Source organism: Scyliorhinus canicula, chromosome 7 (genome assembly GCF_902713615.1).
Source record: "Scyliorhinus canicula chromosome 7, sScyCan1.1, whole genome shotgun sequence".
Taxonomy (NCBI): Eukaryota; Metazoa; Chordata; class Chondrichthyes; order Carcharhiniformes; family Scyliorhinidae; genus Scyliorhinus; species Scyliorhinus canicula.
In genome coordinates this window covers 178,516,427-178,540,696 of record NC_052152.1, presented here as the reverse complement: position 1 = coordinate 178,540,696, position 24,270 = coordinate 178,516,427, and the positions used below count along the sequence as shown (strand labels likewise).

General features: G+C 52.7%; 1 protein-coding gene across 1 annotated transcript in view; it reads right to left on the bottom strand.

Annotated features, from left to right (window-relative positions):
• Window positions 1-5,749: 5,749 nt before the first annotated feature.
• ccm2l (CCM2 like scaffold protein) overlaps window positions 5,750-24,270 on the bottom strand; it is a 66,066-nt gene continuing 47,545 nt past the window's right edge. The window contains exons 9-10 of the mRNA XM_038803379.1: window positions 9,169-9,307; window positions 5,750-6,023 (exon numbers count right to left, since the gene is read on the bottom strand). Of these exons, the coding sequence (XP_038659307.1) occupies window positions 5,761-6,023; window positions 9,169-9,307 (402 nt within the window). The 3' untranslated portion in view covers window positions 5,750-5,760. The remainder of the gene's footprint in view (window positions 6,024-9,168; window positions 9,308-24,270) is intronic.

Sequence of the window (24,270 nt, the reverse complement as noted above, 5' to 3'; positions counted from 1 at the left end):
GGCTGCTCCCCCTCCCCCTTAAGGACCCGGAAAACACGATCCGAGACATCACGTACCCTTGCACCTGGGAGGCAACATACCAAACGTGAGTCTCTCTCGCTCCCACAAAATCTCCTATCTGTGCCCCTGACTATTGAGTCCCCAATTACTAATGTTCTACTCCTTTCCCCCCTTCCCTTCTGAGCAACAGGGACAGACTCCGTGCCAGAGGCCCGTACCCCATGGCTTACCCCTGGTAAGTCGTCCCCCCCACAAGTATCCAAAACGGTATACTTGTTACTCAGGGGAACGACCGCAGGGGGTCCCTGCACTGACTGCTTCTTCCCAGTCCCTCTTACAGTTACCCATCTATCTCCAGTCTTTGGTGTAACTATTTCCCTGAAGCTCCTATCTATGACCCCCTCTGCCTCCCGAATGATCCGAAGTTCATCCAGCTCAAGCTCCAGGTCCCTAACACGGTTTTTGAGGAGCTGGAGTTGGGTGCACTTCCCACAGATGAAATCAGCAGGGACACTGACGGCGTCCCTCACCTCAAACATTCTGCAGGAGGAGCATTGTACTGCCTTCCCTGACATCACCTCTAGATTTAAAAAATAACAAGAAAAAGAAAAAGAAAGGAAGAGCTTACCTGATATTACCTCAAACCCTGCTCCCGCTCAAAGGTAAGCAAATTTAAAGGCACTCACTCACCTTCACGACAGGCCACTGCTCCCGCTTCCCAACCACCGTGGGGTGGGGGGGTTGGTTGGAGGAGGAGGTAGGGTGGGAAACACTCACGAAGTGTTTCGGGTTTAACTGTCACTTGCCAACAGCCTCTCCACAAACCACCTTCAACTTAGGCTGACCGCACTGCACGTATGCAAATTTCCCCAGAACAGCTGATCAGTAGCTCTGCTCTGCTGCCCTCTGCTGGATCTTCTCAAAGTTCTGCCTCCCAATAACCAACACTGTAGCTCCCATGCCCAACTCCACATCCAATAGGAGGCCATTCACCTGGACGTTATTTCGAATGGGGGCAACCCATGGGTGTTGATGCAGTTCAGCAGCATGCATTCCTCGTCATCGGGCAGGTCTGGATGGAGGGTCTAGCACTGCATCGGCGTCTCCCCTAGTAGGGCGGCGAGGTTGCTGGCTGACCTGTGACTTTGTCTCCCTGTGGTTACTCCGATCGCAGGCACCGCACCGTCTCAGTTCATCCCTTAGTGACTCTGGGGAGCTGTCCCGCCTGGCCATGGCAGCCCTCAACCAACGGGCCTGGTCTTGGCGGTGCTCAGGCCAAGGTGGGGTCCCGGGTCCTAGTACTAGGGATCGCTGAATGTTGGAATGGTGGGCGACCCATATTATTTATCTTCAAGCCAGACATTCTCTGAAGTTCCTGGACTCCCTTCTCTGCACTCTCCCTTCAGCCTTCTTAAGGTCCAGTAAATGCTCGGCCAGCAACTTCCGCTAAGTCACCATATTGTTCACCTTGCATGCAACGTGGTCCCGGGGCATCTTGGGTAGGGATAGTCCATAATCAAAAACTCTGTAATGGACACCCATGTCCTCCCAGTCATGACAAATCGGCATTTCTGTACTATGACCGATGGCTTGGTTTGCAACCAGTGCTACTAACTCTTCGAACGATTTGGAGTCTGGGATGGTGGGGTACGTCAAGCTGTTAATGACATTGAAAGTGGGGCCCCACAGGCGGTCAGCAGAATCACCATCTGCCACTCATTCCCAATGATAGCGTTTGCCTTCAAGAAATAACACATCTGTTCCACGTACTGTGTCTGGTCCTCCACACTTCCGTTAAAAACATTGAGTGTTCCGAAGAGGGGCATTTTCTTTTCTAGATGGTGTAAACCTTACCCCTGTAGGGAGAGAGGAGATGGCTGTGCTCCAAATGTTTAGCAGCACTGACAGGAATTTCACTTTACCCTTATCGCCAATTTAGTGGTCAGAGAGGAGTGCGGTCAGGGAGTTCAACAAAACGATTTAATGTCAAAGTAAGCTCTGTGAAAGCACAATTCCAGACCCAGCCAGGACTACACACAATAACACGGCTCCTACCTTTTATATCCCAAGTTCAGTATCCCATAGATGGGTCTCTGCCCCCTCCCCTCCCCCAGCGGGGGAGTTTGTACTCCACGAGGGTCACGGGGAGATTAATCGATTCATCCCCATGGGTCTCGTGGGGGTTTAAACAAAAACAAAGAGATAAAGATATCATGAGGAAAATGAATGCTAAGAAAAGACAGAAGAGAGAAAGGGAGAGAAGGGACCTATAAATACCAATATAAGAAAAAGGAACAGAAAAAAATACGAGAAATGGAGCAGAGAAAATTTACAAAAGGGGAGAAATAATTTGTTCATGACTTCCATTTTATCACCAGATGTCTTACCTGTGTACAGTGCCAAGAAAACCCATTATTATACTGACAGAATTATTTTAAAATACCAAAACAATACGAATCAATGCATGACACTGGGCAGCACGGTAGCATGGTGGATAGCACAATTGCTTCACAGCTCCAGGGTCCCAGGTTCGATTCCGGCTTGGGTCACTGTCTGTGCGGAGTCTGCACATCCTCCCCGTGTGTGCGTGGGTTTCCTCCGGGTGCTCCGGTTTCCTCCCACTGTCCAAAGATGTGCAGGTTAGGTGGATTGGCCATGATAAATTGCCCTTAGTGTCCAAAATTGCCCTTAGTGTTGGGTGGGGTTACTGGGTTATGGGGATAGGGTGGAGGTGTTGACCTTGGGTAGGGTGCTCATTCCAAGAGCTGGTGCAGACTCGATGGGCCGAATGGCCTCCTTCTGCACTGTAAATTCTATGATAATCTATGATATAAAGAAAGCACTCAGTTCATCATTGTAGTTTTAACAAAGAAGTGTACAAATAACTTTAACCATGTGGTGCACGCAGTTTAAATAGGATATATTTATTATTCACATCTTTATATTTTTCTCAGCTTTGAAAATAAAAATCAAATTCAGTCTCATTTTACACGCTGACATCTTTTTTAGAATTATGTGGATGCAAGCAAAATTCAAGCCGACCATTTGTCTAAGCTTAAAAATGATGGTGAACCTTACTATTGCATGATTGCTTGCTCAGATGTGTGAAAAACCCTTGAAACCACTTAATTTGTGTCAACACTTATAGTGAAACTGACAGCGGAGATCAGAGTGTCTGAGCTGCCAATCAAACAATATTTCCTCTGAGGAGCAGCTATTTTATCAAACTTAATGGTTGTCTGTGCTATCAGCCGTTCCTCATTATGTATGCTTGGCTGGCAGCCCGGACATCTATTAGAATACTAGAGCAGCCTCTCATGTAGATTATGGTTCATGTCTCCTCTGAGGGGCCACGAACCACGGCTCTTTAAAAACCTGGCAGAGGAGTAGAGCCGGCCAAGTCAAGTGTGCTGAATGTGGACTTTTGGTAGGAACTATCTTTAATGGCATTCCTGAATCTAAGAGTATATTTGGGAATCCCAGAATCAGCACCCATCTGCCATTTTGAAAGGGCTCCCCAGTCAACACAACTCAGTGAAAATCCAGTACATTGAGAGAAACTTTTCTAGGCCAGAGGAGAGGGGTGTGGAGGTGAGGTTGTCGATGGGGTTTTATGGTGGATTGGAAGGTGGTGTTGGGGAGGGTTGGGATTGGGCAGGGGTTGATTTGAAGGTGAGGTTGGGGGTATGGTTTGGTAGATGGGGGTTGTGGGTGGGGTTGGTGGTGGGGCTTTGGAGGTGGGCTTTGGGGGTAGGTTTGGGGTTGGATGGGAGGTTGGGTTGCGGCTGGGGTTTGGGAATGGGGTTGGGACCAAATTTAGAAAGCAGACATTGGATCAGCCTCCCAATGCTCTCCAACCCCCTAATTATTTTGTTAGCTGCAGGATCAAAGGTGCAGCAGTAACATGCCTGGCAGATAATTGCAGCAATAACTGAAGTAATTAACGGTTATTTATTGAAGAGTTGGAGCTTTTACCAAGGGCACATATAGACCAGGATAATGGTAGCATTAAGGACAGTGAGGGACAAGAGTTCCATGTGTGCATTTAAGAAAACATTCTACAGCACTTGTGTATCCAGTGCAAACAAGAAAGGAGAGACTGCTAGACCTGGGCCAGATTCTCCGCCCCGCCGCTCTACTTTTCTGCCTCGACCCGCCAGTAGGATTCTCCGTTACGCTGGCCGGTCAATGGGGTTACCCATTGTGGGGCAGCCCCATGCCGTCAGGAAACCCCCGGGTGCCAGCAAAACGAAAGATCCCGCCGGTGGGGAATCCCATCCTGGTTCTTGGGAATGAAGTGCACCAAGTAGACTGAATGACAGTGGGAGAAAATTGAGGCGGCAGTGATCATTATATCGGAAGGTTTAGGCTGGATATGAAAAAGGACAAAGAGCAATTCAGAGCAAGAATAATTAACTAGGGGAAAGCCAACTTGGGTGGGACAGTGGTTAGCACTGGTGCCTCGACGTGAAAGGGACCCGGGTTTAATTCCGGTCTTGGGCTACTGACTGTGTGGAGTTTTCACATTCTCCCTGTGTCTGCGTGGGCTTCCTCCAGGTGCTCCAGTTTCTTCCCACTGTCCAAGATATGCAGGTTAGGTGGGGGTATTGGGTTATGGGGATAGGGCGGGGAAGTGGGCCTAGGTAGGGTGCTCTTTCAGAGGGTTGGTGCAGACTCCCTGGGTAGAATGGCCTCCTTCTCTGCACTGTAGGGTGTCTATGACTCTATGATTCAATGAGGTAAGAATGGATCTGAGAGAAATATATTGAAATCAAAGGTTGTCAGTACTCAAACTACCTTCAAAGAAGAGATAGCTCTGGCACAATCAAGCCACATCCCCACAAAGGGCAAAGGTGAGGCAAACAAATCTACTGTTTACTGAATAAGTAAAAGTGTGCCCATGACAGATGGATAATACAATGGCAAACTAGGCTGAATATAGAAAGTTCAGAGGGATGTGAAAAGGGACATAAGAGAAGGAAAGGGAGAGTATGTAAAGAAACTGGCAGCTAATATAAAATGGAATCCTAAAGTGTTCTATGGACATATACATAATAATAGGGAGGTAAGAGAGAAGTAGAGGTTGATTAGGGGCCAAAAAGGGGATTTATACACGCTTGGTTGAGGGTACTAAACTTTGCAACTGTCTTTAGAAAGGAAGAAAATGTTGGCTAGGTCATGATGAAAAAGGAGGTACTTCAGACACTTGAAAGATTTAAGATCAAGAAAGAGGAAGCATTAAATAGGTTGAATGTACTTAAAGTTGATAAGGCACCAGGACTGGATGAGATGCATCCAAGGATACTGCATGAAGTGAGACTGGAGATTGCACAGGCATTGGTCACAATTTTTAAGGCTTCCTTCGGCTTAGGTGTGGTGTCAGAGGACCAGAGAATGGCAAATGTTACACCCTTGTTCAAAACAGGTTTAAAGCTAAGCCCAGCAGCTACAGAGCAGTGAGTTTAACTTCAGTGGTGGGAAACTTCTGGAAACAACAATTCAGGACAAAATCAATAGTCACATGAACAAATGTGGGTTAATGAAAGAAAGCCAGCATGAATTTGTTAAGGAAAAATCATGTATAACTGGCTTGCTGGAGTTTTTTCAGGACATAACAGAGAGGGTTGATGAGGGCAATGCTGTTGATGTGGTGTGCATGGACTTCCAAGGTATTTGATAGCGTGTCACACAATTAAAGTTATAGCTCATGGAATAAAAGGGACAGTAGTAAAATATATATGAAATTGTACTTTACATTGATCACAGTAAATCATCTTCCACATCACATCCTAATGCTTCTATGTCATGCGTAATATTTGAAATCATTCTTTCAAAGGTATCTGATTCTGAAGGAACAGACCAGCTGTCATAACCTCTGACAGCAGATGCTGACGTGTTACTCATGCTTCTCTTGATTCGTCCAAAACTGTCTGTCAAGATCCCTCTTCCATCTTTAATTCCAATGGTTTCTAAGAAGCTCTCAAAGTAGCCTGTGTCTTTGTCAGGTATGAAGGCCCGCATTCCTAAGTTAAGAATGAGACATAAATCAGTGAACTGAAAAGTCTTCCTGAAGCAAGCTGCACATATTGGAACACTGGGCTGGATTTAATGGAGGCAATAGGGGTCTGGCCCTCTGGCTGCAGAGCCCACATCACCTCCTTTAGGGAAGGCCTACCACATTAAGTGCTACCCAATTTAACTGGGCAGTGGTGTGCCCTCACTGGGAGTGAGGACCCTGCGGCAGAAGTCATGCCTGCCAAGTGCTGCTGACCAGTCAGAAGCCAGAAGCCAGTAGCTTTATTGAACCACAGCGCTACTGGAGACATGGTAGCTGCTGGTATTATGCCGTTCACCTGAGGCCAATGATTGCTGCTGGGTCCCAGACCATAGGTGAGAGATGGTAGGAGGGCAGTCAGAGAGGACGAGCAAGGACAGCTGCCCCCTGCCTTCCCAATTTTAGCTCCCTTGATCATACACTGAGTGACTTTGAACACGAGACATCCCCTCCACTACCCCACACTCCACTACCCCACCCTCCCCTCCACTACCCCACCCTCCCCTCCACTACCCCACCCTCCCCTACCCCACCCTCCCCTCCACTACCCCACCCTCCACTACCCCACCCTCCCCTCCACTACCCCACCCTCCCCTCCACTACCCCACCCTCCCCTCCACTACCCCACCCTCCCCTCCACTACCCCACCCTCCCCTCCACTACCCCACCTTCCCCAACCCCGGAGGCAACCCTGTGTGTTTTAGCTTGCTGTGCTCTCTGCATGGCAACCCCCACCCACAGCTGCCACTGGGTTAATATCAGTAGTGTTAGGATAAAGCAGTGGGAATCAATTGTCCACTTAAGGGTCTGAATTGTAGGCAGTGCAGGAAGGCCATCATGGGCCTTCCGGCCACAGACCTAATTGGCTTTAGCCCCAAAGACCTATCTCTCACTTTAAACAGTCCTCTGTCCCATATGTTAATATGAAATGGTTGTGTAAAATCCATTACCAGCAGTATTATCAATTTTGGTCAAGCAATGCCGCTCAGAAAAGGACCAGACTAAAATCCAGTGCATTGCCAAAATTGGAACCAAAACCATAACGATCCTCCCATCATGCTGGTCAGCGAATTGATTTTTGTCAGATAATCAACATGAAATTACCTCTTGAAATACTCTAAACTAATCAGAAGTGCATTATTTTAATTTAGAACACAGGAACAATCTTATAAACAGGGCAAGTGTATTCTCTCCTCCTTTATTATTCATTAACACACACATTGCAAATTCCTTATCTTCAGAACAAGAACAGCCAATTAGATCTGAAAGTTACTGAGGGGATATTTTTCCAAGTATACACTGATAGTTTTAAAAAATACTTTCATGGAATATGGGTGTCAGTGGCTGGGCTATTATTTGTTGCCCATCCCTAATTGCCCTCGAACTGAGTGGCTTGATTGGCCATTTCAGGGGACAGTCCTGTGAATCTGGAGTCACATGTAGACCAGACCAGGTAAGGATGGCAGATTTCCTTCCTAAAGGACATGAGTGAAGTAGATAGGTTGTTACAACAATTGATGATTACTTCAAGGTCTGAGACAAGCTTCCAATTCTAGATTCTATTAGTTGAATTAAATTCCACCAGCTGCCATGGTGGGATTTGAATCCATGTCCCCAGAGCACTAGGCTAGGCCTCAGCATTATTAGTCCAGTGACATTACCGCTACGTCACTGTCTCCTCGACAAAGGATTTCACCTACTGAGTATGCATATTGAAAAAGCACTTGCAATTACTTACATGGTGCTAAACAGAACACAGTTAACATTGTGCGATTGTAATTGCAAAACAGCATTACTGTTCCGTTTGCTAATTTGTTCTTACCTTTGACTGTGTAGAAGTAAGACATTAAATTATTATGTGGCTTTAACTGGTGCCATGCTTGATTACTCCTGGAGACTAAATCATAGAATCTACAGTGCAGAAGGAGGTCATTCGGCCCATCAAGTCTGCACCGGCCCTTGGAAAGAGTATCCTTCATAAGACCAAACATCCACCCTATTCCCGTAACACAATAACCTCTTCTACCCTTTTTGGACACTAAGGGCAATTTAGCATGGCCAATCTACCTAACCTGCACATCTTTGGACAGTGGGAGGAAACCGGAGCACCCGGAGGAAAAAAAACCCATGCAGACACGTGGAGAACGTGCAGACTCCGCACAGTGACCCAAGCTGGGAATCGAGCCTGAGAACCTGAAGCTGTGAAGCAACAGTGCTAATCACTGTGCTACCGTGCCGCTCTATTTTGTTTCTCATTCTCTCAGGAACGTGACTTTCCTGAATGCTGATCAACTGTCGCTTGAAAGACTCCCACATTTCCGATGTTGATTTGCCCTCCAACAGCCGCACCCAATCCAAATTCTTCAATTCCTGTCTAATTTTATTGTAATTTGCCTTTCCCCAGTTTCTCAGCTTAACGCGAGGGCTACCCTCATCCCTATCTGAAAGTACCCTAAAACATAGGGAATTGTGGTCATTACTCCAAGAATGTTCCCCCACTGAAACTTCAACCACCTCTCCAGGCTCATCTCCCAATACCAGATCCAGTACTGCCCCTTCCCAGTTGGACTATCCACATATTGCATCAGAAAGCTTTCCTGGATACACCTTACAAACTCTGCCCCATCCAAGCCCCTAGCACTAAGTGACCCTCTTGTGGACTGATCTGATTAACACTACACCCCTGTATGCTTCACCCAATGCCAGTGTTTATGTAGTTACATTGTGTACCTTGTGTTGCCCTATTATGTATTTTCTTTTATTTCCTTTTCTTTTCATGATTTGTTGAGCTGCTCGCAGAAAAATACGTTTCACTGTATCTTGGTACACGTGACAATAAACTACAAAAATCCAGTGAGTCCCAGTCAATAAACTAAACTATGGTGGCCGGACTTTTATAATTGAGTTGTTCTATGTAAGGCTCTGCAAGCAACTATTTAGGTAACGGACCCAGATCCTCATCACTTAATTCCTACGTGCCCCGTTGATCATTTATTCTGGCCTGAGCATCCTGTTTTACTGCTGAATCATCACTTTCTGTCCATCTCACATTTAAAATACATTACAAAAATACATTTATTCAGTCAGAAGAGCAAACGAGGACAAGCTTTTACCTAAAAGGAGGAACTTGCGCTTTTCTCCATAAAGGTGAAGAAGTTCAGCACAGTAATCTTCAACTGAAGCACCAGTTCGATACTCATGGAGCAGCAAAGCAAACTGCTGGATTTCTTGCGCCGTCAACTTTGTTCTCAGCTATGTAAAAACACAAACGATAAGCACAATAATCTCCGTGAGAAAATCTCTGACTCATCACATGAGTTTGATAGCTCTATTTTACTGTTATCTGGGGCAACATGTGCAGGTAAGATAGCATTAAAATTGCGCAGAAAATATCATGAACAAAAAGTGAACATTTGATGGATGAAATATAAAATCTTCCATTATCTGCAGATGTTTGGGAATTTTTTAATGGGCTAGCACAGGTTTTACATATTAATGCTCAGAGGGATTGATAAAGCCTGGCAACAATGAGAATCCCTGATGCCCCAGAGAACCCCGCCCACCCCCTTCCTGTCCAGGTCCGATTTCCCCACCCCTGCACCGGGTCCATGACTGGCTCTGACCCCGCCCCCCTCCCCCACCCCCTTGTCTGGGTCCAACCCCTCTTCCTTCCCAAGGCTTGGAAACACGCCAATGTGATGCCCCTATTCAAAAAGGGAGAGATGCATAAAGTAGAAAACTATAGACCAGTTAGCTTCGCCTCTGTCGTGGGGAATTTGCTGGAATCAATCTTTAAGGAGATGATGACTGAACATTTGGAAAGACAAGGCTCAATCCACTATTGACAGCATGGTTTTATGAAGGGTACGTCACGGTTGACAAACTTGCTTGAGTTCCTTGAAGACGTAACCAGTAAGGTGGATAAGGGGGATCCTGTGGATGTGGTATATCGAGACTGTCAGAAGTCGCTTGACAAGGTGCCGCATAAAAGAGTGATCCGGAAAGTGAGTTCGCAGGGGATTGGGGGTCGTGCACTAGGTTGGATTGAAGATGGGCTGACTGACAGAAAGCAGGGGATCAGGATAAATGGCTCCTACTCTGGCTGGCGAACTGTAACTAGCGGGGTGCCGCAGGGTCAGTCCTCGGACCTCAACTGTTTGCAGTCTATATAAATGATCTGCACGCAGCGACAGAGTGTAACATAGAAAAAAATTGCAGATGATACTAAAATAGGTAGGAAAGCAGGCAGTGAAGAGGAGATAAAGATTTTACAGGCGGATATAGATAGGCTCGGAGATTGGGCCAAAATTTGGCAGATGGAGTTTAATGTGGATAAGTGTGAGGTTATCCATTATGGCTGAAAAAATAGAAAGGCAAATTATTATCTAAATGGAAAGCAGATTAAAAATGCATCTGGGTGTCTTTGTTCATGAATTGCAGCTACAGCTTGCAATTAAACAGGCAAATAGAATGTTAGCATTTATTGCAAAAGGACTGGAGTATAAAAGTAGAGAATTGTTGTTGCAATTGTCTGGGTTGTTGATGAGACCACATCTCGGGCAGCACGGTGGCACAGTGGTTAGCATTGCTGCCTACGGCGCTGAGGCCCCGGGTTCAAATCCCGGCCCTGGGTCACTGTCCGTGTGGAGTTTGCACATTCTCCCTGTGTCTGCGTGGGTTTCACCCCCACAACCCAAAAGATGTGCAGGATAGGTGGATTGGCCACGCTAAATTGCCCCTTAATTGGAAAACATAATTGGGTACTCTAAAATTTTTTTTAAAAAATGAGACCACATCTGGAGTATTGTGTCCAATTTTGGTCTCCATATTTGAGGAAGGATGTGGTGGCATTGGAACAGTTCACAGGAGGTTCACCAGATTGATTCCAGGGATGAAAGGGTTGACTTTTGAGGAGAGATTAAACAATTTGGGCTCATACTCGCTGGGGTTTCGAAGGATGAGAGGGGATCTGATCGAGGTATATGAAATACTAAAAGGGACTGATAGAGTAAACGTAGACCAAATGTTCCCTCTTGTGGGGAAATCTAAAATGAGAGGTCACAGATATAGGTTGAGAAACGGAAGATTTAGAACGGAGATGAGGAAGGACTACTTTTCGCAGAGGGAGGGGAAGTTGTGGAACTCGCTGCTCCACAGTGTGGTGGAGTCTGAGTCATTAAATGGTTTCAAGAGGGAGATAGATATATTTTTGATCAAAAAACGTGTTAATGGGATATGGGGGACTGGTAGGGAGATGGATTTGAGACCAGGAAGAGATCAGCCATGAACTGATTGAATGCGGAGCAGGCATGTGGGGCTGTATTGCCTACTTCTGCTCCTAATCCCTGGGCGGAATTCTCCGATAATCGGCGCGATGGCCAGAACCCAGCGCTAAAAACGGCGCGGATCATTCCAGCGTCCCCCCCCCCCCCCCCCAAACGGCGCTAATTCTCCGTCCCAGAATGGGCTAGAAGCGGCGTGACGCCATTCACGACGCTGTCGCCCGCCGCGGATGCACGGCGTCATTGATGCCGGGCAGCGTCACAGCACAAAAGACGCCGTTCCCCCCACCCCCCCGGAGACTCGACAAGATGGCCGCCCGCCGCGCAGCCCCGAGGTTCCAGGAGCACGGCATCGAGGCGCTCCTGGATGCAGTAGAGCAGAGGAGGGAGGCCCTGTATCCCGGACATGGCCGCAGGGTTCCCCCACGCCTCAGCCGGTGCCTGTGGAGGGAGGTGGCAGAGGCCGTCAGCGCTGTGGCCCAATGCCACAAGAAGGTGAATGACCTCGTCAGGGCAGCCAGGGTGAGTACCCCCCCGTCCCCCCCATCCCCCGATCTGTGGCACACACCCAGGTGCAACCAACCCCAACCCTAATGTGCTGCGTACCTATGCCATTATACGCACAACCGCTGGCCTGCATGTATATCCCTGCCTGTTGCCCTTTATCCCTGCCACAACCCCCCCCCTGCAGGAGAAGTGCGCACACAACAACAGGGAGCGTGAGAGGACTGGTGGGGGCCTAGCTGATGAGAGACCACTCACTGTTCATGAGGAGAGGGCCCTGGAACCGGCAGGCGGACTCGAGGACCGGGAGTTTGCCGATGCAGAGGTCGGGAGCACACCACCTAGTGAGACCCCCCATGGCCCGTCCCCAATCCCCTATATCCCCCTCCCCATATGCCCCAATGTCCCACCTCCCCCATATGCCCCAATATCCTCCCTCCCCCATATCTCCATATCCCCCATAGCCCCCTCCCCATATCCCCCCTCCGCCATATCCCCCATATCCCCCCTCCCCCATATCCCCGCTCCCCAATTTCCCCCATATCCCCCTCCCCATATACCCCATCCCCCATATCCTCCAATATCCCCCTCCCCATATCCCCCCTCCCCATATCCCCCTCCCATATCCCTCTCCCCCATATCCCCCTCCACCATATCCCCATATGCCCCCTCCCCCATGTACCCCCTCCCCAATTTCTCCCATATCTCCCCTCCCCATATCCTCCAGTATCCCCCTCCCCATATCCCCCCTCCCCCATATCCCTCCTCCCCATAACCCCCATATCCCAGCTCCCACATATTCCCCTCCCCCATATCCCCCTTCCCCCATATCCCCCTCCCACATATCCCCCTCCCCCATGTCCCCCTGCCCCCATAACCCCCATATCCCCCCTCCCACATATCCCCCTCCCCCATATCCCTCCTCCCCCATATCTCCCATTTCCCCCGATCACCGCCTGCGTGTCTAACCATGCTGCTGTATTGTGTATTGCAGGACCAAACGTCGAGGCACCCATCCCCGTGGATGCCGACTGCCCGCAGGACACCCCAGGGCGGCCACGAGACAGGGACAGGCCCGGAGCAACACGGAGACGACGCACCCGTCTCGTGCGAGTGCGGCGACGCAGGCGTGCGATACACAGCGACGAGGGGGGCAGCCACAGGCCTCCGTCGCAGCCGAGCCAGGACACCCCTACCCAGGGCACCACTACCCAGGACAGCCCTACCCAGGACACCACTACCCAGGACAGCCTACCCAGGACAGCCCTACCCAGGACATCCCAACCCAGGACACCACTATCCAGGACAGCCCTACCCAGGACAGCCCTACCCAGGTCAGCCCTACCCAGGACACCCCTACCCAGGACACCCCTACCCAGGACATCCCAACCCAGGACACCACTATCCAGGACAGCCCTACCCAGGACAGCCCTACCCAGGACAGCCCTACCCAGGACACCACTACCCATGACAGCCCTACCCGGGACACGCCTACCCGGAACACCGACACATATGACACCGAAAGACATGACAGTGACACACAGCTGACGGGTGGGCATGAACCACCACTCCAGGGGACCATGGACTCTGGGTCCGATGATACTCACAACACAACGCCACTGCTTTCTCCAATACCCTTCACCATCGCGGAGACACTCACCTCGGTTGGGCACTTTAGCGATGAGGCGTCTGGTACACTCACTGGTGCGCACAACACAGCCGTACCGGTACAGCAGGTGGAGGTAGGAGCAGCAGAGGGGCCGGGAGGTTCGAGGGCTTCCTGGCGCAAGCAAACATCTGCTGCCCAGATGGGTCCCGGGTTCCTGGAGTTCCTGGAACCGGCAGACGGACCCGAGGACCGGGAGGTTGCCGATGCAGAGGTCAGGAGCACACCACCAAGTGAGACCCCCACATGGCCCGTCCCCAATCCCCTATATCCCCCTCCCCATATGCCCCAATGTCCCACCTCCCCCATATCCCCCATATGCCACAATATCCTCCCTCCCCCATATCCCCCATAGCCCCCCTCCCCCATATCCCCCCCGCTATATCCCCCATATCCCCCTCCCCATATACCCCATCCCCATATCCTCCAATATCCCCCTCCCCATATCCCCCTCCCCCATATCCCCCTCCCCCATATCCCCCCATAGCCATATCCCGATATACCCCCTCCCCATATACCCCATCCCCATATCCTCCAATATCCCCCTCCCCATATCCCCCTCCCCCATATCCCCCTCCCCCATATCCCCCCATATCCCCCCTCTGCCATATCCCGATATACCCCCTCCCCATATACCCCCTCCCGCATATCCCCCCTCCCCAATTTCCCCTATATCCCCCTCCGCACATACCCCATATCCTCCAATATCCTCCTTCCCCCATATCCCCCCTCCTCCATATCCCCCATATCCCCCTCCCCATAACCCCCATATCCCCTCTCCCCCATATCCCCCATTTCCCCCGATCACAGTCTGCATGTCTAACCATGCTGCTGTATTGTGTATTGCAGGACCAAACATCGAGGCACCCGTCCCCGCGGATGCCGACCGCCTGCAGGACACCCCAGAGCGGCCACAAGACAGGGACAGGCCCGGAGCAACAGGGAGACGACGCACCCGTCTCGTGCGGGTGCGGCGACGCAGGCATGTGACACACAGCGACGAGGGCAGCAGCCACAGGCCCCCGTTGCAACCGAGCCAGGACACCCCTACCCAGGATAGCCCTACCCAGGACACCACTACCCAGGACAGCCCTACCCAGGACAGCCCTACCCAGGACACCACTACCCAGGGCACCCCTACCCAGGACACCACTACCCAGGACAGCCCTACCCAGGACAGCCCTACCCAGGACAGCCCTACCCAGGACAGCCCTACCCAGGACAGCCCTACCCAGGGCACCACTACCCAGGACAGCCCTACCCAGGACAGCCCTACCCAGGACAGCCCTACCCAGGACAGCCCTACCCAGGGCACCACTACCCAGGACAGCCCTACCCAGGATAGCCCTACCCAGGACACCCCTACCCAGGACAGCTCTACCCAGGACAGCTCTACTCAGGACAGCCCTACCCAGGACAGCCCTACCCAGGACAGCCCTACCCTGGACAGCCCTACCCAGGACACCCCTACCCAGGACATTCCTTCCCAGGACAGCCCTACCCAGGGCACCACTACCCAGGACACCCCTACCCAGGACAGCCCTACCCAGGACAGCCCTACCCAGGACAGTCCTACCCAGGACACCCCTACCCAGGACACCACTACCCAGGACACCCTACCCGGGACACCCTACCCGGGACACCGACACATATGACACCGAAAGACAGGATAGTGACACACAGCGGACGGATGGACATGAACCGCCACCCCAGGGGACCATGGACTCTGGGTCGGATGATACTCACAACACAACGCCACTGCTTTCTCCAACACCCTCCACCATCGCAGAGACACTCATCTCGGTTGGGCACTTTAGTGATGAGGCTTCTCGGGTACACTCACTGGTGCGCACAACACAGCCGTACCGGTACAGCAGGTGGAGGTAGGAGCAGCAGAGGGGCCGGGAGGTTGGAGGGCATCCTGGCGCAAGAAAACATCTGCCGCTCAAACGGGTCCCGAGTTCCTGGAGTTACCACACCCACCCATAGACCCGATGCAGCCACCGAACCAGGGACGAAGGGGGTGACGGCTGGCTTGCAGCGGCTGCAGACGGTGGAGGAGTGCACCCGCGTCCAGGAGCTGGGAGTGGTGCCGGTCATGCGTGCCACCCAGGCAGAAACCGCATGGTGGCGTCCGCGGTGGAGGCAGTGGGTGCAACGGTGTCAAACATGGGGAGCAGTAAGCAAGGCCTGGGGCTTTCCGTGAAGGCGGCGTCTGTGGCCCAGGACATGGCTGCCCTCTCACAGGAAGCCATGAGCCAGAGCCAGTGGCAGATGGTAGAGGCGCTCAACGCCATGGCCCAGTCTCAGCAGGCCATGGCCCAGACTCTGCAGGCCATGGCCCAGTCTCAGCAGGCCATCGCTGGGGGCATCGGCGCCATTGCCCAGGTGCTGGCCGACATCGCCCAGACACAGACAGGGATGGCCAACTCCCTGAGCTCCATGGCTGCAAACTTGCAGACCCTTGTCGATACCAGGGCGGACCTCCAGGACTGGCAGCGCCCGGTGTCGGGGGGGCGTTGGATGGCCGATCCGTTTGCACCCCCAACCCATGTAGGGCCCCGGGGGCCATCGGGCACCCTGAGGGAGGAGGAGGTGCTGGGGCCCGTCCCGGGTCGCCCTGTAGGGGAGGTCCCGGAACACCGCAGCACCTCGGACTCCCCCCCCTTCCGTCCCAGGTGCATCTGGTGGGCAACGGGAAGGACAGGCTGGCAGCTCACCATCCCAGTCGCCCGAGCTGCAGCCTGGCCCATCTAGGCCGGGCCGCCCCAGGAGACGGCCGCCAAAGGGATCCCGAGTCACAGGGCAGGAATCGCAGGAGTCCACCTCCGGTTCTGCTGTACCGTCTGGGGAACCACCTAAACGTAGTCAAAGGGCCTGTAAGGCCAAACAATTAGACACTGAGTAAGTTGGCACGGGTGCAGGGCACAGGCAAGTTATAGGGGCTAGGGCACGTGTATGGACTGTTTGTCATTAAAATCACTTTCACACCTCCAGAATCTGTCTTTGTGCTCTGTCCGAAGCGTACGGGGGTGTGGTGTGAGGTGAGCGCCAGTGTGTGTGTGAGGGGTGGTCTTACGTCGGCCCCAAGTGAGTGTGCCCCCCTCTCCCCCCGGGTCGCCCTCACCATCCCCCCGGGCAGAGGACGGTTCTGTGCGCTGCAGTGTCACAGCCACTTTCAGGGATGGTCCGGTGGAGGGTGGTACGGTGGCCATGGGTCAGACATTGTCCAACGATGTAGAGCCAGGAGGTCATCGCAGAGCGGGTCGTCATCATCCTCCATGGCCTGCAATACACACACTTCCACTGGCAACCGTGTGAGCCAGGCCCTTTGTGCCGCAGGTGGATCTGCAATGGAGGGGTGGTGTGCATGCGGGTGGGGTGGGTGTGGTTGGTGGGTGGGTGTGGGGGGGTGAGGGTGGGTGTGGTTGGTGGGTGGGTTGGGGGTGTGAGGGTGGGTGTGGTTGGTGGATGGGTGGGGGTGTGAGGGTAGTCGGCTGGTGCCGTGGTGTGCTGTCTGTGCCCATACTCGGCGATTCCCATGCTCCCCCAGTCAGTGAACCGGGCGGCTATCAGCCGAGCCGGTAACAGTTGGCAGCCTCCCGTCCATGTCCAGATCGTCTGTCCTGACCATTGCCCCCATCCTGCTCATTTGGGGAGGACTGCGCCTCGTCCTGCTGATCCTCCACTACGCCCTCCTCTGCCTGCGGCACATCGCCCCTCTGCTGGGCTATGTTGTGCAGGACGCAGCACACCATAGTGATGCGGCCGACCCGATCTGGCGGGCACTGGAGGGCCCCTCCAGTGTGGTCCAGGCACCTGAAACGCATTTTTAGCAGCCCAAAGCACCTCTCTATCACACCCCTGGTCGCTGCATGGGCATCATTGTAGCTGTTCTCCGTGTCACTCTGTGGCCTCCGTATAGGCATCATCAGCCACGACCGCAATGGGTAACACCTGTCGCCCAGCAACCAGCCCCTCAGCCGTGGTTGGTGTCCCTCGAACATGCCGGGGATGTAAGACTGCGCCAATACGTATGAGTCATGTACACTTCCCGGGTGCCGGGCGCAGACGTACAGGATCATCATGCGGTGGTCGCAGACCACCTGAATGTTCATGGAATAGGTCCCCCTCCTATTGGTGACCACGGCCCTGTTATCTGCAGGTGGCCGCACGGCGACGTACATCTCATGGATCGCTCCCTGGACCATGGGAAACCTGGCCACGGCAGCGAAGCCCGCTGCCCGGGCATCCTGGCTGGCCCGGTCCATAGGGAACTGGATGTAACGGTCCGCAATGGCATATAGGGAGTCTGTCACTGCCCGGATGCACCGGTGCACCGATGCCTGCGAGATGCCGGACAGGTCCCCACTGGAATGACCCCGTGGCATAAAGGTTCAGGGCCACCGTAACCTTGATGGACACGGGGAGAGGGTGTCCTCCCCCAGTGCCACGCGATACCAGGTGTGCCATCAGTTGGTAGATATGTGCCACGGTTTCCTGGCCCATCCAGAGTCTCCTCCTGCATGCCCCTCACCCCCCTCCACACCCCACCCCCTCCACCCACCACCCCCTCACCCCCCTCCACCCCCACTCCCCACCCCCTCCACCCCAATCCCCCTCCACCCCCTCCACCTGCACCCCCTCCAGCCCCCACCCCCCTCCACCCCCACCCCCTCTCCACCCCCCTCACCCCCTCCACCCCCCAGCCTTCCTCCACCCCACACCTCCCCCTCCACCCCTCCACGCCCCTCCCCCTCCACCCTTCCACCCCCCCCTCACCCCGCCCCACTCAACCCCCCCACCCCCACGCACACAGACTGCGGCCGCGCAGTCACTTCTCCTGTGGCCACCCCACGCCGTGACCTACCTCCACGCTGTCCGGCGTCAACCATCAGCACTGGTTGATGGCGTTATATAAGGTGGTTTAATTTATGCCGGCATGACCCGGGATCAAGTCGGCGGGACTTCGGCCCATCCGGCCGGGAGAATTCGGGCAGCCCCAGGGGTCCATAGCGTCGCGCCAGTCCCCACCATTCTCCGCGGCGGGCGGCGTGATTCACGCGTCGCCGCCATTTGGGGGGTCGGAGAATTTGAAGGACGGCGGGGGTGGGATTCACACCGCTCCCCGGCGATTCTCTGACCCGACGGGGGGTGTCGGAGATCCCGCCCCCTATGATCCTATGTTCCTGGTCCAAACTCTCCACTCCCTTCATGGCCCAACCCTTCCACCTCCCTGTCTGAACATCCCACCTTCCTCCTCCCTTGTCCGAACTCCCCTCCCCCACCCCCACCTTCTGGTCCGGCACCCCCCCCCCCCCCACCCCCCCCCACCCCAATATTCCCAGTCTGACTTCCCCCCCTTCCAGTCCTACATCCCCCCACTACCAGTCTGACTTTCCCCCCTTTTTCCCAGTCTGACCCCCCCCCCCACCCCCCAGTCCAATGTCTAAACCCTTACCCCCATTTACCTTCTCCCTTTCAATAGTCCCTTTAAACACTTGCTTTAAGGCAACTAGTGTTGCAATAAGTGGGCATGTCCTTCCTCTCTGCATTCCATTTACTCCACGTTGACGCAGCCAGGAGCACGTTGCGCCGTTCCTGTCTCACCCAGCCCGAGCGAGGAAGGTCAGGCGAGACACTGGCTTCAGAGTTGCAGCAAAGTTAAGTCCCTCCGGAGTGGCAATCCGCTCGTGATTGCCGCTCCGAGTAAGTTTCGGGCCATTGTATCTGTTTTCTAATTGAAGCTCTCTCACGTATCAACATTGCATCCAAAAATGAACTTTGCTGACTCGTGGATTGTGTTGAGGAGGCAGAGTTTGCACCTTCTTCACTATGGCGCAGGTATTCTCTTTCATTGCAGCTTCAGTGAAAACTAAAGACTGATCTGATCCAAAGCTCCCTTAAGTGAAGGATTTACAGCTGTCTTGCACAATGATATCCCTGTGAAATATTGTGCTGTAATTCTGAGCAACATTTCATGGTCTCCAGACTGTATTGACGTGCCTTTTGGCAGATAAAGTATTATTTTTATAAACCACCGCATTAGAATGGTTTTGTCATACTCTACTGACAGTGGTGTAAATTTACTTCATTGCTGGCTCAGGGTAAGTAGTACATCAGTTACAGAAGAGGCCTTTGAGGTTTCAGAAGCTCATCTGTGCAATAAAATGTCTGTTTAACAAATGGTACTACATTTGTGCTGTGTTTCATTTACAACATGAGAGCAACATCCCTGTTTTACACTGTAAAATACTTGGCTTGCTTCACCGTCCCTTCCTGCTACAGAATCTTTGTACAAGAACGGACTTTAAATATAATACCAGATTATGGATGTATGATTTGAACGAGGAGAGCAAACTCTCTCGTAGAAAGGCAGAGCAGAATTTGGAACAAACTTTCGAATTGGGAAGGGGGGCAATAAGCAAAGCAAATCTCAATAAATGCAAGTAGAATGAACAGCAAATCAGAAATGGGTAAGGACTGTAAGCTAAGCATTTGATGTAATATAAATTATACTGGGTCAAGCTCTGGAGCGCCCCTGCAATGTCCAGGTGGCCCTGGTACATAGCTGCCAATGACAGGTCTGCCCTGACCTGTGCTTCTGCCACCGCTCACACAAATTGCCCAGGTCTTGGACATCTTGACTGATGGCCGATATCCTCGCCCTCAAGGCCTCCACCACAGACACCACCTGTGCGGTGTTGGCCTGGGTGGCACGCATGGTCGGCACTGCCTCCTGCCCCTGCAGGTGGTTGGACTCCACCATCTGCACCTGCAGGCGCTGGATGGTTACTGACAGCCCCTCATATAGACCCTGCCTCTGTGTCTGCATCTCCATTATCGATGGGACCACCCTTTTCCAGGGACTCCTGAGACCTGTTTGAACAATAGCTAGCCTCGGCGTGGGGCTGCCCTCTGACCGTCCGCCCCCTCAGGGGTTCTGTGATGTTGTACGAAGTAAATAATGGCATGATGGGAAAACTGGTCAACTACTGGGTACAATGTAAGAAAAGCTGACTTTGCATGACCTAAAGCCTGAATAAGATAGAGAAGGTCAAGCTGATCCGAAATGCCTAGGCTCCGCAAATTCTGATAAGACTAAATCGTCTTAACCCAAAGCAGTCTAAATACAACAAGATAGGGCCAGAGCAAGTCTCCTCCGACTCTTAAACATTCCATCAAAGGACAAAATAATGATCTGAGTGACGGGACAGAATCCTGAAAGGTCAGCAAGGTGACGCCTGTTTTATGATATTGCTTATGTTTGTACTTCTGATCGAATTCCTGACCAAGCTGTAGTCACGTAATCCTGATTCTGATAATGTATAAATACTGAGCTAATTTTCTGTGAAAGCGCGGACTTGAGTAGGAATCAGCAGTGACACTCCCTGCTCGCCGACCTCAACTTTCAGCCAAAACTGCATGCAGTCTGTTTGAAAATAAAGTCTTGTTATGTTTTCTTAACGAGCGTTGTTGAATCTTTCTACCACAGTCCAGAAGCGGGAAAAATATTAACTTCTACAGTTCCTACCTCCACCTGATGTACCACTGCACATATGTGGTGTACACCAAATAGTGTCCCAGGAGCCTCTTCACTAAAGTGCCCAACCGAGGTGAGTGTCTCTGGGATGGCGCAGGGTGTTGGAGACAGCTGTGACGGAAAGTCAGTGTTGTCCCCGGACTGGTGCTCCGGGGTGCCTCAGGCTGGTTTTGGGGGCTTACCTCGCCTTCCGTTGCCACATTGTCGCTGGAATCTGCTTGGGGTTGGCGGCGAGTGACACCAGAAGGGCCTGCCTCATCGCTAGGTGATTTTGCAAGACAGAAGGCATGACACATGATTGGATTGTGGGTTTCGGTGGTGTGGGAGTGATTGTGGGGGTGGTGGGAGGGTGGTGAGTGGGTGGTATGGGGATGGTGTGGGGTGATAAGGGGTGGTGAGGGGAAGGTGGGGCGGGGCATGGGATTGGTGAGGGGATGGTGTGGGGAGATGGGGTGGGATTTGTGCCACACCTGCCACAGGAACACCGCAACTCAGCCGGGGCCCACTTGGTTGCTCTGCGTCCATGAACTGGGATGTTGCTCTTCGTGCTGCCATCTTGTTGGCTGGGATTTTGTTGTCGTAGACCTCCGCTGATTCAGTTCCGGCATCAAGGTATAGAGCGCGATCCAACGGCCATGCTCCGCCCGAAAAGCAGCTCACTCCGGTGCAGCGTCACCGCTGAAAGCGGGGAGACCTCGGTCCCGGGATCTACCCGGCTTGCAACGCCTTGCAAGATCTACAATGGGCAGGATCACTTTTTAGCAAATTTGCATATTAGAGCGAGAAGTAAGCCTGACTCTAATGTGCAGAATCCCGAGTTACCTGAGGTTTTGTGATTCAACCCCATTGCCTCAGAGACCTCGGGCGAGCGCCCAAATACTGGTCCCCACAAACAGATGGAACGGCACTTGTGGGTGTCTCCCAGGGGATCGGAGGCCCCCAGCTGCATGCCCTTTGGGAAGGGTGGTGCCCTGGCACTGTTGGTGCCAGCTTGGCATTATTTGTGTGTGTGTGGTTGGGCTGGGGTTTCCCAGCGGGGGATGTGGGGGGGCGGCGACTCTTCTATGCTATGCCCGACCTTGCCCCAGCACTATGTGGAGGGCCCTGGCCCCCAATACCTGGCAACCCCGGCCCAATCCAACACGCTCAAAAAATAAATCTTGCACCCTGGCAGTGCCCATGCCAGCTGGCAATGGCACCTGGACAGTGCCAGGCTGGCACCCATGTGGCACTGCCAGAGTACCCAGGGGGCACCACCCTGCCCAAAGGGCCTGCAGCTGGTGGTCTCTGATCCCGTTCCAGAGCCCCACAAGTTCCATTCCGTCTGGTCCCCGTTTGTGGGGACCAGCGTTGAACGGCGCTCACCCGATGTCCTTGAGGTGATGGGATTGAATCCCAAAGCCTCAGGTATCTCGGGAATCTGCACATTAAGTAAGGCTTACTGCCTCACTCTAACATGCAGATTTGCTAACAAATTATCCCAACCATTGTGGGCAGTATTCATATTGTAACGTCTCATGGGATTGTGTTGCACCTCGCGAGGTGTTGTTGCAAGCCGGGTAGATCTCAGGAGCAGGGTCTCCCAGCTTTTAACAGCCATGCTACGCCGTGGCGAGTTGATTTTCAGGTGCAGCAATGGATCGCGCCCCAGAGTCATGCTCTGTGGACCTGGGTACAATTCCATCATGGCAGATGGTGAAATTTGAATTCAATAAGAATCTGGAATTAAAAGTCTAAAGGTGACCATGACACCATTGTCGATTGCCATAAAAACCCATCTGGTTCACTAATGTCCTTTAGGGGAGGAAATCTGCTGTCCTTGCCTGGTCTGGCCAACATGTGACTCCAGATCCACAGCAATGTGATTGACTCCTAAATGCTCTCCGGGATGGACAATAAATGCAACACCCACATCCCATGAACGAATAAAAAAAACCCACAAAGTGCGGGATTCTTCAACCCCCCCGCTGGGTCGGAGAATCCTCGGGGGGCGGCGCGAATCCTGCCACGCCACCCTGATGCTGGTTGCCGTATTCTCTGGTGCCGTTTTGCGGGTGGCAGTGGGATTCCCGCCACGCCATTCAGATGTCGTTGGAGAGGCTCCCCCGGTGATTCTCCGGGGCCCGATGGACTGAGCGGCCATCCATTTTTGGCCAGTCCCACCAGCGTAAATCACTTACCTCACGAACCAGCGGGACCTGGCAGATAAGTTGTTGGCGGGGGCGGTCTTTGGAGGGGGCACAGGGGATCCGACCCTGTGGGGGCCCCCCACAGTGGCCTGCACCGCGATCGGGGCCCACCAATCTGTGGGCGAATTGATCCGTGGGGCACTCGTTTATTCCGCGCTGGCCCCTGTGGGGCTCCGCCATGGCCGGTGTGGAGACGAGAACCCTCTGCGTGTGTGCCAAAATACGTTAGCCGGTCTGCGCATGCACGAGATCATGCTGAACCTTTGTCGCATGCGTGAACCCGCGCCGTCCCTTCAGCGCCGGCTGGAGCGGCACCAACCCATCTGGCGCCCACCTAGCCCCCGTAAATGCGGAGAATTCCGCACCGGAGTGGTTGGCGCTGGTTCTTCCACCGACGTGGGGACTTAGTCCCCAGAAGGGAGAATCCCGGCCAAAGTGTTTGATTTTATTTTTAAAATGAGGGAGAATGCCGTGTGCCAGTGTGGACTCGATGGGCTGAATGACCTCCTTCTGCACTGTAAAGATTCTGCCATTCTGTCATTCCCAGTGATGTCTGTTGTCGAGAATTTGACGTAGGTCTGTGTAGTGCTGCTTCCTGAGTGAATTTCTTCCCCATTGTCGTTCAGCAGAATCTGCACAGAATGGTCTGAAGTAGATTAGTGTCTACATGCCGAACTTGTAACTCAGTGTTCAATTTGGAACACTCAACTGCTGCATTTTAATGTGGAGAGCAGGAAAGCTCCGTATCATTCTCGTAGCTGGTAACAAGAGCGCCATTCACCGAGCTCCAACAAACGTTCAGCCTGTGACTAGTACATAGTGCAATCGGTATGCTGTTCAAACAGGAAGATACAATAAGATCACATCTAGTTGATTTGAGGATGTGGCTAATTTCCTGGTTGGTTCAATGGATAGATGTGCGATGAGTCTAACCCTGGGAATCAAAGCCAGGAAGATCCTGAATTAATGAATGATTTTGGCCCAATTGGTTAACCTCAACCAAGGTGGTGATGCAGATCTACACTTGGCTC